At 52.6% G+C, this 21400-nt stretch overlaps 1 protein-coding gene across 2 annotated transcripts in view; it reads left to right on the forward strand.

Annotated features, from left to right (window-relative positions):
- IGSF21 (immunoglobin superfamily member 21) overlaps nt 1-19893 on the forward strand; it is a 40053-nt gene extending 20160 nt beyond the window's left edge. The window contains exons 2-10 of one of the 2 annotated variants that reach the window (XM_082069983.1): nt 2499-2611; nt 11079-11200; nt 15499-15617; nt 16371-16486; nt 16741-17188; nt 17834-17919; nt 18611-18883; nt 18979-19017; nt 19682-19893. In XM_082069983.1, coding sequence (XP_081926109.1) covers nt 2499-2611; nt 11079-11200; nt 15499-15617; nt 16371-16486; nt 16741-17188; nt 17834-17919; nt 18611-18883; nt 18979-19017; nt 19682-19714 — 1349 coding nt within the window. In that variant the 3' untranslated portion in view covers nt 19715-19893. The remainder of the gene's footprint in view (nt 1-2498; nt 2612-11078; nt 11201-15498; nt 15618-16370; nt 16487-16740; nt 17189-17833; nt 17920-18610; nt 18884-18978; nt 19018-19681) is intronic. The other variant, XM_082069984.1, reaches the window with a different exon arrangement.
- The last annotated feature ends 1507 nt before the right edge of the window (nt 19894-21400 follow it).

The raw sequence follows: 21400 nt of genomic DNA on the forward strand, positions 1-21400 counted from the left end.
GTCCAGGCATCAGCATCACCCCTGGCAACCCCGGCACCGGTGCAACAAACCCCAAAGCCCTAGAGCTTTGGCTTTGTCAGGCAGGACCTGCACAGGAGGAGAAATCCCGGATCACCCACTATTTTTAAGGACCCTGTATCCAGATCCCAGCACAGCCCAGTCCAAATTACTGGGTAAAGAGGTGCAAAGTGGTGAGCTGCAGCCCCATTGAGCCATCTCAAAGTGATTTATGCAGCACATGGAGGGTGTAAAGCAAAAATAAACCCCCTCATTTGGCTTTTTCGAGGTTTGGAAGAAGCAGGTTGGGGATGTTTGCGGTTGGATTTGCTGCGGTAAATCTCGTGCCGATGCGGTGGCTGCACGTGAGCGGAGGTGGGTGGCCGGGAACACCCTGAGCTTGGCTGGTTTTTGACTTTAAAAAGCCACCAACTATCAGAAAACACTCTAAGCCACCAACAAAACGCCTGGGACGGGGATGCTCCGGCTTCCCATTGCTGTGCACAGGAAAACCATCCGAGATGCTGCGGTTACGAGCCGGGAACTCCTGTCCCTCAATAATACACAGGCACGAGGGAAAACGCAACCTTAGCTCTGTCTTTGTCACCCGCCCGCTTTATTTAATCACCCCATTGATCCACGCCGGGGCAGGAGGGAGATATAATCTCACCCCGCGGCTCCAACGGAGAGTTTTTCCGCACATGTGGAGGTTCCGTCCCCAAGTTCCTTTGGGCAGACGAGCAAAACGTTCGCTTGTCGCCCTCCCTTTGCTTGTTGTGCCCGTTGCCTATCTCAATTTTGGAAATGCAGGGGGAATCGGGGCTGCGGAACCTCATCTGACCTTCCTCACGTCCCTCCTCCTCCTCCTCTCCCATCGCTGCATCTGCAAAGCCCCGAATTGGAGGGGAAGCATGTGCTGTGTTGGCAGCCGTGAGGAATTAATCCCCGCTTTAGCCTGCTAAAATAAACCCCGTCCAGGCGAGGAGAGGCTGGAAAGAAGCCGTCCCTAAATAAATGCGGCTGCTGGCGAGCTGGGGTGGCAAAGATGTAAAACTAAACCTCATTTTTAGGCCTTAAAACAGCCCTTCATTTCCACCCCACATCCCCGCTTAGTGCTGCTGGCCCCATGTGCAACGCTGCAAAAAACACCCTCCATCGCTCCCCACCACCGAGAAAAAGTCACTGTTTTCCATATCTCCTTGCAACCCACCGGTTGCAGCAGCAAATTTGCTTTCGCAACCCCCCAAAAATCCAGTTTAAAGAGGGGTTGTGGCGCCTGACAGCACCGTGCTCAGTATTCCAGGCCACGCTGCTTTGCTGTTGCAGCAGGTACGTGTTGCAGCCTCCTCTCCCGCGGGTCGCGCTTGAGATTTATTGCGAAAACACCGGCAACTTGTTTTACAAGTGTTGCGAGCCTCGAATCGCTGGCTGCGGGACGTATAAAAGCACCTTTCCTCCTTTCAGGGCATTTTCTGCAAAGGAATTTTCATTTCTTCGGCCTCATTTCTAAACCCGCTCCCATTTTCCAGGCGCTCCGGAGTTCTTTAGTGTTGCTTTTCTACCTGGTGCAAGCAATAATTTACCAAAGAATGGATTTTTGCAGCGGGTTAAGGGTTGTTTTGGGGCGCCCTGGTTGGAAACGGTGTCAAACGGGTCCGGTCGGGGCAAGGATGCTAAAGAAAGGCTCAGATCTAGCGGGTTGTCAATCTGGGATCTTCCAGCAGCCGGAGGAAATAGAGGAAAATAGAATAGAAATGCAATTGCCTGCCCTCCTGACCCTGCCTGCTCCGTGCTCCTGGAATATTTTGCAGCAAATCGAGGGGAAACAGGGAGAAAATGAGCAGATGGAGCCGCCCGTGTTCTGATTTTTCCCTCTGCTATGAGGACAGATCCTGCATCCAGCTACGGGGGAGATGGGGAAGAAGCTGGGCTGTAAAACCTCAGCTCAGGCTTTGCAAATCCTCTGATCAACCGGTTGGACCTGTTCACGTGGGAAATGAGTCATTTAGAGGGTTTTAAAGCGTTTTCTTTCCTTCCGAGGAGGAATTTGGTCTGCGATGGGGACAGAGTTGATGTGGGGCGGATGGTGGTGGAGACCAAGTCAAAGCCAAGATCTTCAGAGGGAGGTTGGGCTTGAGTTTGCAGGGTCAGGGCTTTGCGTGTGGATCAAGGCGAACCTCAAAAGCTGGGTGCCCAGGGTTTATTCAGGCAAACATGGGCAGTTTTGCAAAGCAGCAAAACGCTGGGTCCTTATTGTGCCAGAAGCTGGTAAATAAGGCCAGGAAGGATTTGCCCCAGTTTGTGGGGTCTTTTTGTGCTTTGGGAGCAGCCGAAACTCATCACTGCGAGGGGACACGATGCGTTATCCCCATCTGGGATGCAGCCAGTGTTTGCAGAGCCATTAAAACCATCAAACGGTTTAAAGAACAACATTTTAACCCCTTGCCCCATCCTTCCCGGCAGCTCACGTCTCTTTGTCTCCTCTTTTTCACCTCTTCCAGCCTACCTGACCGTCAGCATCGAGCCGCTGCCGCCCGTGGTGGTGGGAGACGCCGTCACCTTGAAATGCAACTTCAAGACGGATGGGAAGATGCGGGAGATCGTCTGGTACCGGGTAAGCGATGCCGGTGACTTTTCTCAAGCCCTTGGGGACAGGGACATGGAGCCACCCGGCTGCTTTGCTCCTGTGCAACAGAAGGTCAAGGCTGGATGGAGGAGAGAAAAGCAAATGATGCTCTCACTGATGGGAATATTGATTTGGCATAGCAGGGCGGCCTTTGAAAATCTGGGTGGGGGAAGAGATGTAAAACGGCTTTGAAATCATCCCAAGAGCTGTGTGAAGCTCTTTCCAGCCTTTTTATTATGTTTTTCAGGTGGGTTTGAGGCTCGGTTCGGTGCTGGGGGCTTTGCCAATGGGGGTTTGGGAGCGAGGGGCTCGGGTTGGCACTGCTGCACAAACAGGATTTGCATGGTGGGTGTGAAATGATGTGAAAAAGAGGGTGGTTTTCATGCTGTGGGGGGAAATGATGCAAATCTGAGGGTATTTGGGGAGTAGTACTGGGCTCTTCAAGCCTCCCCAGGAAATTCTTTCTCCTTGCCATCTCTGTCCCCAAAATACTCAAGGATGTGGGATGTGAGACTTAGAGCCTCTGGTTTGATTCGGGGAGGGGGCATTTGGAGGCTGTAACTCTCCCCTGCCCCAGCATCACTCCCAGCGCACCGAGCCTGGATCCAGCCTCACATATCGCAGTCTCCAGCAGCATTTTTGGCTTTCTCCAGGGAATTTCAAGATAAGCTGCCAAACACGAATAAAACCCCCGCAGGGGTTTGATCAGAGAAAACTCAGACGTTTTCCAGGATGGGGAAAACTCAACTCTTTATACATTTGCTCGCGGAGGAGGACAAGAAAGAGCTAATTGGGTTGGTGGCCTCGGCTGGAGGGGCCACCTTCCTCCATAGGATATTTTTTCTGGGTTTACCATCTTGTTTCTGCTCCCTGAACAAGGAGCGGCTCTGCCTTAAAGCTCTTTTTTGCATCCAAGCAGGTTTATAAATAGGAAAATGTGCTCGCTGTACTGATATATATTCAGTTGCCGGAGCCAGGTGTGTGCACAGGCGTATTTCTGTCAAGTCCTAGTTGGTTTTTGCTATAAATATGTGTATTTAGGTGTGTAGGGGATACAGAGAAATACCCAAATATAAACCAAAAGCCAGCCCAAACCCTACATTTCAGCTTGCAATGGCCTTCGTCTCCCCCTTATTTTGGGGAGGAGGCTTTTTGCACGGCGCTGCCGTCTCCATCGAGTTTTTCCTTCCCTTTTCCACTCAATAATATTGGATTAACCCACTTTCTCGCGAGCGGGAGCTGGATTTGCATAATCCCCCTGCACGGAGGGACGCTGGAGCCCTCGCTCAGGGGACGATGCGCCGGGGCGGCCGAGCAAATCACCCTCTGAGAACCCACGGAGAGGGTGGGAGGGGAAGAAAATCACCCAGCTTTTATTTTTATCACCGCAAATCCCCCTTTCTTCCATATTTTTTACCCGCTTTCCCTTTTTCTCCTTTCACAGGGACATCCCGCATTCAGAAAGCTGGGTTTTTTATAGAGCGCCTCAGGATTTCCCAGATTCCCTCCCCATTTTAGGGATTTTTCCCCTTTTTCCCCCCCATCTTGTCTCGCTCACAGACTTTGAACCCCCATTCTCAGCTCCTCCGTGCAGGGGGAGCTGGAGTGATGTTGGGAGTACAGAGTTATATTTATACTGTTTGTGAATCATCCTGACAGCATCTTTGTGTGCGGCACCCGGCCGGGCTGGGGGCTCGTGGGGCTCCCGCTTCCCGTGGTTTATTTTCCCAAGAGCAGAGGGAGCTCGTTGAGTCGAAGGATGTTGATGGGTTGCAGGGGGTGGGAAAGGCAAAAGAAGGGGAGTGTGCAGCAGCAAATTCAGCAGCGGTTTGGTGTAGGGCATGGGGTGGGCGTATAATGCATGGGTGAGTGTATAACCCACGGGGTGAGGGCATAACCCATCAGGGTGGTTGTATAACCCATGGGTGAGTGTATAACCCATCAAGGTGAGGGCATAGAATTGGTGTATAACCCATAGAATTGGTGTATAACCCATGGGTGGGTATATAACCCACAGGGTGAGGGCATAACCCATTAGGGTGGGTGCATAACCCATAGAATTGGTGAATAACCCATGGGTGGGTGCATAACCCACAGGGTGAGTACAAAACCCTTCAAGTGGGTGCATAACCCATGGGGTAGCTGCATAACCCATAGGGTTGGTGCACAACCCATCAGGGTGGGTGCATAACCCATCAGGGTGGGTGCATAACCCATGGGGTGGCTGTATAATCCATATGATCCATAACCCTTCAGGTGGGTGCAAAACCCTTCAAGTGGGTGCATAACCCATAGGGTGCGTGCACAACCCATGGGGTGGTTGCATAATCCATAGGATGGGTCCATAACCCTTCAGGTGGGTGCAAAACCCTTCAAGTGGGTGCATAACCCATAGAATTGGTGCACAACCCGTAGGATTGGTGCACAACCCCTGGGGTGGGTGTATAACCCACAGAGTGGGTGCAAAACCCATAGGATGGGTGCATAACCCATGGGGTGGGTGCACAACCCCTGGAGTGCTGCAGACCGAGGCTGAAGGCTGTGAGGACTAAAGGGGCTTCTTAGACGTGCAGCAGGTAAAACCCCCCAAAAAGCACCGTGCTGCAACCCAGCACCCCCCAAAGCCCCGCTCCAGCAACTCCCCTGGGAGCCCCATGGCCAAGGGACATGGAGAAGGGGGTGGCAGCAAGGGACAATGTTTTCCTTGGGTCATAAATCCCCTCAGCTCGAGCAGTTACAATGCAGAAGACTCGAGGAAGCCTGGGCTGAGCAAAGGTGCTTTTTCACGGCATAAACAAGAACACGCAGCGTCTGCAGAGGCGTTAATTAACATCCAACCACCCCCTTCCACGGTAGATTTGTCTCCAGAAGGTGCGATTTGCCTGAGAACATGTACAAACACGGGTCCGAACCCCTGGCGTGTTAGGTGAGCGCCCAAAAAACCCCTTGCGGGTGACGAGGGTGGTGACATCCTTGCAAACGAGCGTGTAATGAGTCCGGGAAGACGCGGAGCTGTCAAGCCGTTCACTGGCTGCTGTCGCAGGCGTCTCAGGGGTCGCGCTCCAGACCTGATTAGTGTGGTCAGTGCGAGGGCTGGGGAGGGAGAAAATTGCTTTTTTTGCAGCAGTGCAGAGCTCAAAAAATTAATATAGAAGTGGGAAAGGGACGGGGAATCCTCGGAGTGCCTGCGGTGGCTGTGCAGACAGCTGGCAGCGGCGGGGGCCGCGGGCGGCCGGCAGCAGCCACGCTGTACACACAGCCCGCGGCGCGGATGAGATGATGGTAATTGCAAGAAAAAAGTGGTTTGCAGGTTTTTTGGTGGCAGGCGAGGGCCCGGCGTGATTTCCCAGCGGGAACGCGCGGCTCGGCCTGGGGGTGGACGGGGGAACCCGCGGGGAGCCGCTCTGCCGCGGTTGATCAGAGTTTGGTGCTCGGTGTAATTAGCAAGAAGGAAAAGATTGTGGAGCTGGGGGTGGCGATGCTGTTTGCAGTGCCTGCACACGGCTGTTGCTCTTTGTAGCACCCATAGTATGTGGGCATTGCTCTCTGTATGGACGTGGTTCTCTGTAGCACCCGTGGAGCATGGACATTGCTCTCCACAGCACCCGTAATATGTGGACATCCCTTTCTGTAGCACCCATAGTATATGGACCTCGCTCTTTGTAGCACCCATAGTAAGTGGACATTGCTCTCTGTAGCACCTATGATGCATAGTCATTGCTCTCCATAGCACCCATGACATATGGACCTTGCTTTCTGGTAGCCCCATGGTGCATGGACATTGTTCTGTGTAGCACCCATGGTGTATGTGCATTACTCTCTGTAGCACCCATGATGAATGGACATTGCTCTCCGTAGCACCCATAGTAAGTGGGCATTGCTCTCTGTAGCACCTATGGTGCACGGACATTGCTCTGTATAGCACCCATAGTATGTGGACATTGCTCTCTGTAGCACCTGTAGTAAGTGGACATAGCTCTGTGTAGCACCCATGGTGCATGGACATGGCTTTGTGTAGCACCCATAGTATGTGGACATTGCTCTGTGCAGCACCCACCGTACACAGGCATTACTCTGTGTAGCACCCATGGTGTATGGATGTTGCTCTCTGTAGCACCCATAGTATGTGAACGTTGCTCTCCACAGCACCCATAGTGCATGGACATTACTCTCCATAGCACCCATAGGATGTGGACCTTGCTCTGTGTAGCACTCATAGGATGTGGACATTGCTCTCTGTAGCACCCGCACACAAGCGCTTCTCTCCACACCGTGGCCTTTGCAGGTGAGGGGGCGCACCCCACGTCCCCATGTCCCCCCCTTTCCCCAGCTCTCGTTTTGAAGCCCCTGGCTCGGCGCAGGGGTTTCCAAAGCATTTTGCTCTGTTAAGGGCTCATCCCTGCCTGGGAAACGCCTCCGGAGGCTCCAAACCCCACGGCAAGTGGTGGCCGACGCTTCACAGAAGTTGGCGGCGCCGCTCGGAGCCACCTGATGGATGGTGACAAATGGCTGTCCCCACGGGGGCTCCCTCTGCCACTGCCCATTAGGAGAAACGAGACGTTCCAGCCTCGGCGGCGGCTCCGAGCGGGAAATGTTGCTGGTGACAGTGATAAAGTCACCACTGGCAACAACAGCGGCTCCAGGGAGGGGGAAAACGGGGTGAAGGGACCAAGCGAAGGGCACCCGATATTCCAGGGACGTCACAAACGCTTCCTCCACCCTATGATGCTGCTGGGAAAGCCAGAGCCCCAAATTTTGGGATGCAGGGCTGGATGCAGCACTGGGATGCCGCTTTTTAGCCTCTCGCTCTTAAAAACCATCTCGCAGACATTTGCATCCCCCTCCAAACTTTCAAGCCAACCCAATTCATGGCCTCTGATTTATAAACCTGCTGCTCTTTAAGGAAAAAAATCTGGAGTTCTACACCTGCGGAGAAATTCACCAAAATCGGAGCGAAGCGGCTGATGGAGAGATTTGGGGCTGGAAACCGCGAGAGGTCTGAGCGGTGCCATTCATTACCCACCGGCTGGGTCGGCCCCGCGCCTCGCAGATGATAATTTAAATGTCAGCGTGGGGAACTCTTTTAATTCCTCATACTTAGGCGGGGAGAGAAGGTCACGAGCAGCAGCGCAGTTTATTGAGCTCTCTATTACCGCTGGGCCAGGGCATCGCTCCGGCAGCGGGGAGCGCGGGCTGCGCTTCCCAAAATTGCACCATCCCTTTGCACGATTGATTTTTAGCGATGCTGAGAGGGGGGTGCCAGCGTTGGCGCTGCCCTTTGGGGGATGGAAAAGGGTTGCAGTGCTCAAATCATGCAAGTTTGGGCAACTAAATCAACTCATGTGTGGTTTTTGGAAGGTAGATGTGATGGCGGCGGTTTGGGTGGCTCTGAGCAAGGTGGGGCAGCTCAGGGTGGGAGGAGGAACATCAGCCAGCTGGGTTAAATGCAGATGCTTGAACAAGCAGGGGAAGGAGGCAGAAATAAAGCTAAGAAAGGGTTTTTCCAGCGTGATGCGTTTCTCCCTGCAGCTGCGACACGGGATGCTACAAACCCCTCAAGCATCAGTCACCCCTTGCGGGTATTTTTCCCTTTTTCCATAGCATTTACTTGGAGGAAAATTGTCAATTCGGCCTCAAGACGAGGAGGGTTGAAGGAATCCAGACCTGTTCCCCAGGGTGCTACAGAGACCGCCTGGAATTTTAGGGTTGTAACACCCTCAAAATCTCTGGTTTGTCCTCCAAAATCCACCCCCAACATCCCTTTGGTCCCCCATCCGCAGCCTTATCTACCCCCCGAGCATCCCGGCAAGAGGCTCTGCCAGTATTAACAGCACCGGCGGATTTTGGGGACAGCAAAGTGCCGGGTCACTGGTGAGGTGACAGCAACCGTGGGGGACACGCAGGAGGGGGCAGGAGGTTAATGTGTCCCCGCACTGTAGCAGTCGCTGCGGTTTTGGCAAGAATAAGGTTTTTATTGGAGTTTATAAATAATTCAGCTGTCTGAGCTCAGCTTTGGTGCCTTCAATGTGCTTTTCCCTCTCCCCAAACGCCTTTTTCTCCCGCTCCTCAGTGTGGCCATAAAATCTGGGGCAATTTGGGTGCTGCGGAATGATCATCCTTTTGGCCTCTTCCCCAGCTTGGCGGCTCCTACGCTCACACCAACTTTATAAGTAGCTCCTTTCCAAATCAAAAATGACCCCAGGGTCATTTTCAGGCTGAAAATAGGTCTTAATTCCTAGAGAAAGACTATTTTTTTTAATGTGCTTTTATATAAATCCCCAAGGATACGACCAGGCTGCAGCATCTTCCCTTTCTGTGCATCCTCGGGGGGATGTGATGGGTACCGGGGGGGGAGTGTTGGTGTGAGAGATGCTTTGAGCTGCATTTGTTTTCCTTTTTCCATACTCATATATATAGATATATCGATGTAGATGTAGATGTAGATGTAGATAGATATAGATATAGATATAGATATAGATGTAGATGTAGATGTAGATGTAGATGTAGATGTAGATGTAGATGTAGATGTAGATGTAGATATAGATAGATATATAACCCACATCTGTCCAGATGTGCTGGGAAACTCCTATGTCTTTAAACTCCTGGTCACATCCAGTGGTCCCCACCCCGAGCATCCCTCTGGGACCAACCACTCTGCTGCATCCCAAAACTAATCCCTTAAATAAACCCCTTTTTTACCAATAACCAAAGAATTCCCTGATCCAGGAGGTTTCCAGGCATGACTAAAAACCGGGAAAAACAAATCAAAACGCGTCCTTGAAAACTTCCCTTGGTTCCCAAGGCCACAGATTTATGGCTCCGATAATTCTCCCTGTGGTTCTTTATCCTGTGTCCGTGCCAACGTGTATTTGCTTTGCCATAAAAGCCTCAGCCTTGGCGAATAAATTTGAAGAGGTGGGTTTAGTGACAGATTCTTTTTGTTATTTCTTCTCTTCCCTTCCTTTTTGCCATTAAAAAAAGGGGGGAATGAAGAAAATTTGGCGTTGAATTTTGCCCAAGAGGGGAGAGAAGTGCTGGGTCATGCTGGAGAGATGCTGATTTTGGGGGTTTAATCCCCAAAAATCCCCTTCTGTGCATGGCCTGTTAAAAAAAAAAGACTGTTCTAACATTCTGATGGATCGATCTGAGCTGTTCTAGCCCCAAAATGCCCATTTCCCGGCTCCATTGCTTTTCTCTGCCTTTTCCTCCGGAATTTTGTACTAAATCTCACTCCTTGCAAGAGGGAGAAACAAATCTGGAGGTATTGGGGGAAACAAAGAAGAAGTGAGTCCTCCCCACTCTTAAAAAGAACTTTTTCCCACTTAAAAATTACAATTCCAGTGAGTGGCTGGAGATGGGAGTTGGCGACGTGGGGAAAAATGTAATGAAATATAACAAGGGCAAGTGTAGAGTCTTGAATCTGGGCAGGAACAACCCCAGGTTCCAATATAAGTTGGGGAATGACCTGTTAGAGAGCAGCGTAGGGGAAAGGGACCTGGGGGTCCTGGGGACAGCAGGGTGACCATGAGCCAGCACTGGGCCCTTGTGGCCAGGAAGCCAATGGGACCTGGGGTGGGTTAGAAGGGGGTGGTCAGTAGGTCAGAGAGGTTCTCCTGCCCCTCTGCTCTGCCCTGGGGAGACCACACCTGGAATCTTGTGTCCAGCTGTGGCCCCTCAGTTCCAGCAGGACAGGGAACTGCTGCAGAGAGTCCAGCGCAGCCACCAAGATGCTGCAGGGAGTGGAGCATCTCCCGTGTGAGGAAAGGCTGAGGGAGCTGGGGCTCTGGAGCTGGACAAGAGGACACTGAGGGGGGACTCATTCCTGGGGATCAATATGGAAAGGGGGAGTGTCAGGAGGATGGAGCCAGGCTCTTCTGCTGACAACCAGTGACAGGACAAGGGGCAATGGGTGCAAACTGGAACACAGGAGGTTCCACTTAAATATGAGAAGAAACTTGTTCCCGGTGAGGGTGGCAGAGCCTGGCCCAGGCTGCCCAGGGGGGTTGTGGAGTCTCCTTCTGTGCAGACATTCCAACCCGCCTGGACACCTTCTGTGTAACCTCATCTGGGTGTTCCTGCTCCATGGGGGGATTGACCTGGATGAGCTTTCCAGGGCCCTTCAACCCCTGACACTCTGGGATTCTGGGATTCTTTGAAGTGGATGGAAACACGTGGGTTTGGTTTTGAATCTCAGCAAGTGTATAATAAATAAATCATGGGCAGCGAATCTTAAGAAAAACATGAAGAATAAAAATATTTAAAAGTATTTCTAGTAAAAATATTTGAAGGAAAAATATCAAAGGAGAAATATGTAAAGTAGAAATATTAAGGATGAAATTAATTAAAATAAAAATATTTTTCAGTATTTTTTGAAATTCAAAAGCGGGTGCAAAGCTGCTCGTGCGTTCGCACAAGTGACCACGGGTATGTCATCTATATTTTCTCCTTCACGCAGGTCACCGATGGTGGCACCATCAAGCAGAAGATCTTCACCTTTGATGCCATGTTCTCCACCAATTTTTCACACATGGAGAATTATCGGAAGAGGGAGGATCTGGTCTATCAATCCACCGTGCGGTAATATCCCCTCCTTTGACTTTTGAATGCCGTTTTTTTAGGAATATCCCCCATTTTGGGGCAGTTGAGGGTATTATGGCAATATCCGCTGTGTCCTCTTTGACTGCGGGTGAGGATTCGTTATATTGCAAGGGAATTATCGTCCCTTTGTGCGCCGTCACCAAATACCCACAGTCTGTCCCTGGGGAAGAAGTGACATTAGTGGATGTTTCCAAGGGTGAAAATGGGCTTAGAAAAACAAAGCTTGGGAAAAAAGCAATAAATAAAAATATATATGTGTATATATATATTTATAAAACAGGCGTCATGGAAGCTTGTCTTTGCTTTCCTTCCAAGTGCCAAATCACTTTGCAGGAGTGTCAGCTTTATTACTAATTACACACTTGTTTTATTGCCAGTGCTATAAAAACAAAACCGGAGCCTGAAAACAAACATCAAGGGGAACCTTAATTCAAGGCAAAAAAAGGCTGGGCTGAAGTATTTCTTTTTCACCTTTTTTTTCTTCATTTCTTTTTTTAAGTTAGAATTTGCAAACTGGATTTCCAAGCTTGTTTTTTCCCCAGCGCGGGGTAATAAAATTCTGCATATGGTGGGGAAAATAGAGTATGTGATGCTTTGCACCTGCAAATGTGGTGGATGAGCGTGTGTGCGAGTGTGAAATCCCTTAGAATTTGAATTTTGGGTGGGTTTTCTGCTGTAATTTTGCTGCTCTCAGAGGGATGTTTTATTGTAAGAAATGGTGTTAAGTGGCTGCAGGGGAATAAATGTGAATATAGAGTGAAGAAGGAGGAAAACGGGGCTGGGGAGGAGGTGATCGGGGATGCTCAGAGGATACTCCAGGGTTGCTCAGGTGGATGCGCAGAGATTACTCCAGAGATGCTCAGGGGTTGCTCAGGAGAGTCAGCAGATCCTCAGTGGTTGCTCGGAGGATGCTCAGATGTTGCTAAGGAGATGCTTGAGATGCTCATGGGATACTCAGGGGTTGCTCAGGGGATGTTCCCAAGATGCTTAGAGGATTCTCAGGAGGGTCAGCGAATGCTCAGATGATGCTCAAGAAGGTCAGGGTTTGCTCAGAGGTTACTCAGGAGGATGTGTAGGGCCTGCTCAGGAGATACTCAGGGGATGTTCCAAAGATGCTCAAAGGTTGCTCAGGAGGGTCAGCAGATGCTCAGAAGTTGCTCAGAGGATGCTCAGGGGAGTCAGGAGATGCTCAGAGGTTGCTCAGGAGGATGCACAGGTGTTACTCTGGGGGTGTTCAGATGATGCTCAGAAGATGCTCAGGAGGGTCAGCAGATGCTCCAGGTATGCTCAGAGGATGCTCACAGGTTGCTCGGGATGCTCAGAGGTTGCTCAGGATGCTGAAGAGTTGCTCAGGATGCTCAGAGGTTGCTCAGGATGCTCAGAGGTTGCTCGGGATGCTCAGAGGTTGCTCAGGATGCTCAAGAGTTGCTCAGGATGCTCAGAGGTTGCTCAGGATGCTCAGAGGTTGCTCGGGATGTTCAAGAGTTGCTCAGGATGCTCAGAGGTTGCTCGGGATGCTCCAGAGTTGCTCAGGATGCTCAGACATTGCTCAGGATGCTTAAGAGTTGCCCAGGAGGATGTGCGGGGCCTGCTCAGGGGGATGCTCAGGAGATGCTCCAAGGATACTCAGGCGTCGATCAGAGGTTGCTCAGGGGGATGTTCAGAGGATGCTCAGGGGCTGCTCCACTTTTGAGTTGTGTTTCCCCGCGTGGCACAGGCTCCGCTCAGCCGCTCGCTCGGCTGTCGTACAAGTTTCTGACGCGCTTAATGATCGTTTAGAGCCCGTTTTTGGCAGCTTCACGAAGAGATTACACATTCCCCAACTCACCAGCCTTCCTTCCCTGCCATAAACCCAACCCTAGCAGGGAGCACCATGAAATTCGGGGAATTAAACCCAAATCAAACATCCCCCATGCGCAGAACAAGACATCCCAACCACGAGCATCCCTTGAGCAAGAGACAAGGACCTTGCACTATCCCAGCGAGGCACAAACAGCTGCTCTTTTTCCTTTTTTGGCTCAAAAACCTCCATTTTTTCTCCCTTTCACCACATGTTTGTAGAACTAATAGAATTTGTGAGCAGAAAATCTCGCCGCCCTAGGACCAAGAGCTTAAAAGCCTCGGTAATCGCCGGCACAGCGCCGGCAAATTGCCCGTGGATGTTCGCGGTCAAAGTCTTTTCACGCGGTCGCCTTTTTTCGGAGGAAAACAACAACTTGCCTGGGGAGCAAGGAGATATTTCTCTCCAGAACTTGTTTTCTGAATCGTTGGCTTGATGCCTTTTTTTTTCAATGGGAGTCCTGCTTTATTTTGGGCTGTGGTGAAGCAGATGAACAGTTCTTGGAAGGGTTCGGTGATGGCTCGGTCACTTCCCAACCATTTCCACTCAGGTTTTTCTCTCTTTCATTCTATTCTTTCACCTTTTCTGCCTGTTTTCTTTACATCTTTTTAAGGGCACGGTCACGTCGGTGCCGTCCCACGTTATCCACGCATCTTATCTGCTCCTTTTCATTCCGCCTTTGAACGCCACCCCCTCACATGTGAAAAGCAAAGCCCAGAGAGATATCCAACCCTTGATTTTTAATGATTTCTTTTCCCCATCCTCTAATTAAAACCCCACCCTCATCAAGTAAGGCACTGCTTTACGCATAGCTATATAATTTCTATTTTTCCTTATTTCCAGCGTGCTTAGAGGACGCAAAGGACACCCCAAGCGCCATTCTGGCTTTGCAGGGCTGGGGTTTCCCTTTCTCTGGTCCTTTCCGATTGCAAAAACGTCGAACTGACCCAATTAGGACTATTTTACACCCAAAGCCGCATGCGAACCCAAAGGGCTTGTTCTTCTTGGCGGGGACCAGAACCGCTCCTGCATGTCGCTAACGAAGGGTGTGGATGATTTCTCGGTTAATTAGAGGCTGGAACAGATGGCGGAGGCTTGAGATGAAAGCGGCGCGGCCGTGAAAAAGGAGCTGCCTGGTGGCTTCAACGGGGGCTTGTTTGTGCTGGGGGGGCTCGTGTGGTGAGGAGGAGGCACCGGGGGATTTTGGAAAGGGTTCGGCAAAGCGGGTTTGTCGGGAAAAGGGTGGGGGTTTGAGCTGGGGGTGGCTCCATGTGGGAGGAGATGATGGGGATTGCTCGGGAGATGCTCAGAGGATACTCAAGGGGGATGCACAGGGATTACTCAGGGGGATCAGGAGATGCTTGGGGTGCTCAGGGGATGCTCAGCAGGGTGTTGTGAGGATACTCAGGATGATCAGGAGATGGAATGCTCTGAGGATGCTCAGGAGGTGCAGGAGATGCTCAGGAGATGCTCAGGGAATGCTCCAAGGATGCTCAAGAGATGGAATGCTCTGAGGATGCTCAAGATGGGCAGAAGATGCTTGGGATGCTCAGGGAATGCTCTGAGGGTGCTCAGGAGGGGCAGGAGATGCTTGGGATGCTCAGGGATTGCTCAGGGAATGCTCCAAGGATGCTCAGGAGATGGAATGCTCCGAGGGTGCTGAGGAGGGGCAGGAGGTGCTTGGGATGCTCAAGGGTTGCTCAGGGAATGCTCCAAGGATTCTCAGGAGATGCTCAGGGAATGCTCTGAAGATGCTCAGGAGGGTCAGAAGATGCTTGGGATGCTCAGGGGATGCTCAGGGGTTGCTCAGGGGTTGCTCAGGGGTTGCCCCTTCCTCCTCGCCGCAGTGGGAAGCCGCTCGCCGGCGCGGTGGGACCCTCACGCTCAGCAAAGTGACTCCTTTGCAACTCCCACCAGCATTTCCACCTCCAGCGGCACCAATCCTTTCGCACCTCTCTTCTTTTTTTTATGACATCTATTTAAAGACTCTCAATAATACACCGATCGAAGCGTGTGCTTGGAGTTCGGGCTTTTGATGCTTTTTATCCGCCACGCTTTGCTGCAGCCGCCGCATCACCCGAGCGGTCTGGAACGTCTGGTGCCGAGACTTTCCCATCGGCGTTTCGCAGGCGTTTCATGTCCACGCTTCGTGGGTTTTTTGCTCTCAGCGGTGCCTTTACCTCCCGTACGCTTCTCCTTTCAATAATGCAATTACTTACCCTCCCGAGGAGCTGTCAGTGCCGGTAAACTCCAGCTGCTAAACTGCATTACGCAGCTCGCTCCTGCAGCCTTTGCGGTTATTAATAGTTTATTGATCCCCGGCGCTGCTGAAAAGCGACCCCATCCGATGCCTCGGGATCCGGATGCCGCGTCCCCCGGGAAAACGGGGTCGGGATGGCGGGGGGAGCAAGGGGTGAGCCCTGTCTGTCCCCCGCAGCCTCCCCGAGGTTCGCATTTCGGACAACGGTCCCTACGAGTGTCACGTGGGGATTTATGACCGAGCCACGCGGGAGAAGGTGGTCCTGGCGTCCGGGAACGTGTTCCTCAACGTGATGGGTGAGTGCGGCGCCTCGGAGAGTGGGACCGGGGCGGGAAATGAGGGCGGGGTCTCGCGGTTTGGGGACAGGAGGGGCTTGGCTCATTCTCCCATCCCTGGGGGTGGGGACAGGGATGGAGGTGAGGATGAAGATGAAGATGAGAGATGGAGATGGGGATGAGGGATGGGGATGAGGATGAAGTTGGCAATAGAAATGGGGATGGGGATAAAGATGGAGACAAGGGATGTGGATGACGATGAGGATGGAGACAAGGGATGGGCATGAGGATAGGGATGAAGATGAGGATAGAGATGAGGGATGAGGATGGGGATGGAAATGAGGATGAGCACAAACCTGAAGATGAGAATGGGGCTGGGGACAGGGATAAGGATGGGGATGAAGATGCAGATGGGCATATAGATGGGGATGGAGATGGGAACAGGGACAATGGCGAGAATGGAGATGAGAATGAGGAAGTGGATGAGGATGGGGAGGGAGGCGAGAATGGGGACAAACATGAGGACGGAGGTGGGCATGGGGACAGGGATGAAGATGAGGATGGAGATGGGGATGAAACTGGCGATGGAAATGAGGATGAGGACAGACATGAGGATGGGAATGGTGACAGGGATGAGGATGGGGACAGGAACAAACATGGGATGCGGATAAAGATGAAGATGAGGATGGGAACAGGGACAGAGGTGAGGATGAGGATGGCGATGGGTGCATGTTGAGGACACTGTGCCAATGCCCTGGCTCTGCTCCCCGGCAGCTCCCCCGACGTCCATCTCGGTGCTCGCGGCCGACACGCCGGCGCCCTTCAGCCGCTACCAGGCGCAGAACTTCACCCTGGTGTGCGTGGTCTCCGGCGGCAAGCCCGCCCCGCTGGTGAGCCCCGGGGCTTTATCTTTCATATACATACATGAATCAACCATAAAAATGTATATAGAGAGAATATATTGTATATATGTGCTGCTTTTGGAGGCTGAATAAGGCGAATAGCTGCCTGCTACCCAAATCTTGCCCTGCATCATCTTTCCGTGGGGACCTTGAGAAGGAGCTCCATCCAAAGCTCCCCAAGGGATGCTGGGGATGTCCAGGGTGGTGGCCATCCCCTCACTGTCCCTTCTGTCCCCACGCAGGTGTACTTCAAGCGGGACGGAGAACCCATCGAGGCCACCCCGCTGCCGGAGCCGCCGGCCGGCGCCGGAAACTGGGCACCCCGTAACCTCCTTCACCGCGACCTGGATGACACCAAGGTCCCCAAATCTCTGGCGGGCGAAGGAGAAGTGGGAGGCGGCCAAGCCCCGGTCACCATGGACCCACCGCGGGGCTTGGCTGCCGAGCGAGGTCCCGTCACCGAAATCATCCCCGAAACGGTGGTGAGCCGGGAGTTCCCACGCTGGGTGCACGTGGCCGAGCCCATCTACTATTTCCGCCACACGCACGCGCCCGTCAGCGACGGGACGGTGGAGGCGCGGGCCACCCTCACCTGGACCCTCAACCCCCAAATCGACAACGAGGCGCTTTTCAGCTGCGAGGTCAAGCACCCGGCGCTCTCCATGCCCATGCAGTCTGAGGTGACGCTTGGTAAGGACGGTTTGAAGGGTTTCTTGGCTTTTTTGGCACTTTTTGCCTCTTTTTCTTGGCATTTCTTGGCAAATTGCTCATCAACCGGCTCAGTTAGTGAGAGGTTGGTGGCAATAAGGAGGTCAACAGGAGGCTGGCTCTCAACATGGAGAGCAGCAATTCTCTTGCTAATAGAAGGCTTTCTGTTATCTGTTCCTCCCTCCTGAGCATTTAATCTCTCTCTCAGCAGCCCCAAAATAACCTAAACCCAGCATTTTCACACCTTCTGCAGCCCCATGAGGCCAAGACTTTGATGGGTTGCTTTGCCGAGGTGCCCATCTCCATGGCTTCAAACCAACCTGCCTCCTCTTGACCCCTCTTTCTGAGCAGAGAGGGGTTCAATTAGGCAATCTGTCCTTCTCCATCGTGCATCCCGCTACAGTTGTCTCTCAATCTCACAGGCTTTGCATTCCTCCGCCCGCAGGGTCCTTGCCTTGTCTGTCAGTCATTCGGACACCCATCAGCCTGTCCATCCATCACCCAGCCACCAGCCAACCAGCCCCTCAGCACCATAGTTCATCAAACCGTTATTTAAACCCCAGCCAAGGCCACGCACCCACAGCCCCTCGCTCGGCTCATGTCCCTCCTTGTCCTCTTCCCTTGCAGTGGCTCCCAAGGGCCCGAAGATCACGATGACCCCGACGAGAGCCCGCGTGGGAGACACCGTGCGGATCTTGGTGCAGGGCTTCCAGGTGAGCATCTCCATCCTTCCCATGGCCGCGGGGCGGTGCCGTCCCAACAACCAGCCTCACGGTTGGGCCGCTGCCCTTGGGTTGCGTCCCGGTCCTTACGCTGATGCACATTTAGGTGAGGCTCTTAGGGACGTGGTTTAGTGCTAGATTTAGCTTATGGCTGGACTCAATGATCCTGAGGGTCTTTAGACCCTTAAAAAATCAAGACAATTAAATTAAACAGTATTCTGTAAAAACAGAACAAACAGTTTCAGAACAAATAGGAAGCCTTGGTACTTATTTTAAAAACGTTCTTTAAGCTTCAATGATTGTTTGCTCCTACCCTTACCTATAGTCATGCTGAATAAAGCTATAGCTAAATGGAAAGTTAAATGTATTCACGAGGTGTTAATGTCTACATTTTATTATTTGCAGTCTCGTAGAGAGACAAAAGTAACTTCAAATATGCCAGAAACTGTTTTTTTGACCAACAATGTTGCTTCAGCATGAATTGTACTGGTTCATTCTAAAGTGGTCACAGCTGTTGGCGACAAGAGGCTTTGTGTCTGGATATGGTCTTTTGGTCTGTGTGAAAACGAGTTTGAATGTTAAATATTTCCTGCCACTTTGGAGTTACTGTTGCTCTTCCCGTTTTCTTTAGGTCAGCATACGGTTCATGGCTATACTGTACAGGTCTAAAATCTCTTTGCAGGAAGTAGTCTGTGATTCTATGACTCTACGATTTGGGGGTTTTCCAGGGTTTTCTCACCCCGCACCCCCCTCTCCCCGCAGAATGAAGTCTTCCCCGAGCCCCTCTTCACCTGGACGCGCGTGGGGAGCCGGCTCCTCGACGGCAGCGCCGAGCACGACGGCAAAGAGCTGGTGCTGGAGAGGGTGCCGGCCGAGCTCAACGGCTCCATGTACCGCTGCACCGCCCAGAACCCGCTGGGCTCCACCGACACACACACCCGCCTCATCGTTTTCGGTATGACGGCACCGCGGGGGTCACCCCATCCCTCCGGAAATCCTCGCTCATCTCTTCCACCCCCAATAAACTGTCTGGTGTTTCTTTCCCATTAGAAAACCCAAATATTCCCAGAGGAACAGAGGACTCCAACGGTGAGTGGTGGTAGCGCTGAGATTTCAACCTGAACCCCCCCAGGGATGGAAGGACCATGCGAGAACACTTCAGAGGGACCTGGGGGTTCAGCTGGAGAACAGGAGCTGAGGGGAGACCTTCTGATCTCTGAACTGCCTGAAAGGAGCTTGGAGCCAGGGGGGTCGGGCTCTGCTCCCCAGGAACAAGCGCCAGGAGCAGAGGAAACGGCCTCAAGTTGCGCCAGGGGAGGTTGAGGTTGGATGTGGGGAACAATTTCTTCCCCAAAGGGCTGTGGGGCATTGGAACAGGCTGCCCAGGGCAGTGCTGGAGTCACCATCCCTGGAGGGCTGGACAGACGGACATGAGGTTCTCAGGACATGGGGCAGGGACAGGGGTGGGGAGCGGTTGGACTCGATGATCTGAAGGGTCTCTTCCAACCAAAATGCTTCTATGATCTCGCATCGCCCCAAGCCCTCGCCCCTGCAGCAGGGATGTCCTTGCACCCCAAGGGTCCCTGTAACTGCTCCCCACAGCATCCCTAACCTGCTTCCCACCCCACACAAGCCCCAGAGCAAGTTAGCAGGGGGATCCCCCCAAAGAAAAGGTGCTGACCCCATCCTGCTTGAACCCAAGCAGCGAGACGGGGCTCCCGAAACTCCTCATCCGTTTTCTTCTCTTGCCCAGGTTCACTTACCGGCCACCGCGGCTTCAGACTAGTTTTGGTGCTCACCCTAACAGTGATCCTGGAGCTGACGTGAAGCTTCGCCTGCCTCTTCCTCCTCCTCCTCTTCCTCCGTACGGCTCCACCTGGCATTTACATCTCCATCAATTGGTTCTCTTGCTCTCTCTTTTTTTTCTATACTATTTACAGTCTATATCTTTTTCTGTCTGTGTCTTGGCTTCCTCAGACAATTTAATTAAAAGGAAAAAAGAAAATTCTCCCCGTGTAGAAGGCTGTGCTTAGTGCTTTACCTTGTGCTGGGGTACCCAGAACCATTTTGGGGTGCCCAGGGGCTTTGCAGAGTCTTGGGGGGGAGTGTCTATTATGCAAGGGGCAGATTTCCCCAGGAAAAAGAATCCATTGTCACCATTCCCACTGCACCGAGCTGCTCCAGGTCTCAGTTTCTTGGGGTAGGGACTGCACGTGTCCCCAGTGTCACACTGGGGATGAGTCTCGCGCGGTGGTGCTGGGAGCCCAAAATCCGCGGATCACTGACCTTACACCCCGGGACTGTGGTTGGGGCAAACTGGCTTTGCTGGCAGCTGGAGCCGCGCGCGCCGCTCGTCCCGGCTGGACGCTCAATCTCTAGTGACAGGCGGCTCCCACCCAAAATGTCACCGCTCACACATGAGCGGGCAGCGCGTGTCCCGTGGCACGAGGCACCGGTTGAGTTTAGAACCCACGTTTGGTCCGTGCCACCCTCCCCATCCCTCTTAGCTGAGCGTTACCATGGAAACAGATAACTCGCCCAGATCCTGGTGCTACCCGGCGCATCCCAGGACGGTGTTAATCCTGCTGCAGGACGGCTCTTTGCACAAAAAACAGGTGGTTTTGCCCAAATCCCGCCCAGTGCTGGGGATGCCGGTGGTTTTTTGGGGCTGTGTCCCCTCCCCGGGGTTCACCAAGAGCATCCAGGACCCCAGGGGAGAGCAGCCCGAGGACGGGGTGTTCTCCTGCCTTTTCCTCCAGGAGCTCTTAATCCTGAAGGATTAGCAAGCAGCCGTGCGGTGCTTCAGCTTTCCAAAGCCCCCGGACGGGTGCTAAGCGTTATTATTACTATTATGATTAATTATTATTAAGCAGATTCAGTCCTTCCCATGCTCCGTCGCCAACCTCGCTGCGAGCGATTTCCCGGCCTCGGAGGAGCTGAACAGACGCGCGGCGGCTCAGGAGCTTCTTCCCGTGCGCACTAATTGGGGCTGGCAGCAGTGCAGGGGTGGGTCGGGGGCTTTCTGGGGTGGAAGAGGATCAGCGGCTCCGCTTTCATCCCAAAAACCAGCATCTGAGCAGCCGGATCCCTTCGGACCAGCTGCCCCCTCGACCACCTACCTGGGCAAGAAGGGAAACTTGATTTTTCAGGTGAACCTTTATTTTTTAGGGAAATCCATGCGACTCAGTTTACCCCCACGCCACCACGCAGGCAGGAGAGACCCCGTCGCAGCGCGGATGCTGGAGATGCTCCAGGCGCCTCTTCCCAACGTGATTAAACAACCATTAGGCCTTCTCGCTTGGAAAATGGGGATTTACAGATGCCTAAACCTCCATTTAAATGCAAATGTGGCGATTTCTAGCCCGGAACCATGGAAATGAGCATTAGAGAGACAGTGGCAGTGCCAGCATCAACTGGTGCCATCTCAAGAGGGATGTGATGTCCCCATCCTGCAGCTGGGAGGGGATCGATG

Source organism: Streptopelia decaocto (assembly GCF_964273445.1).
Source record: "Streptopelia decaocto genome assembly, chromosome: 20".
In the NCBI taxonomy this organism is placed as follows: domain Eukaryota; kingdom Metazoa; phylum Chordata; class Aves; order Columbiformes; family Columbidae; genus Streptopelia; species Streptopelia decaocto.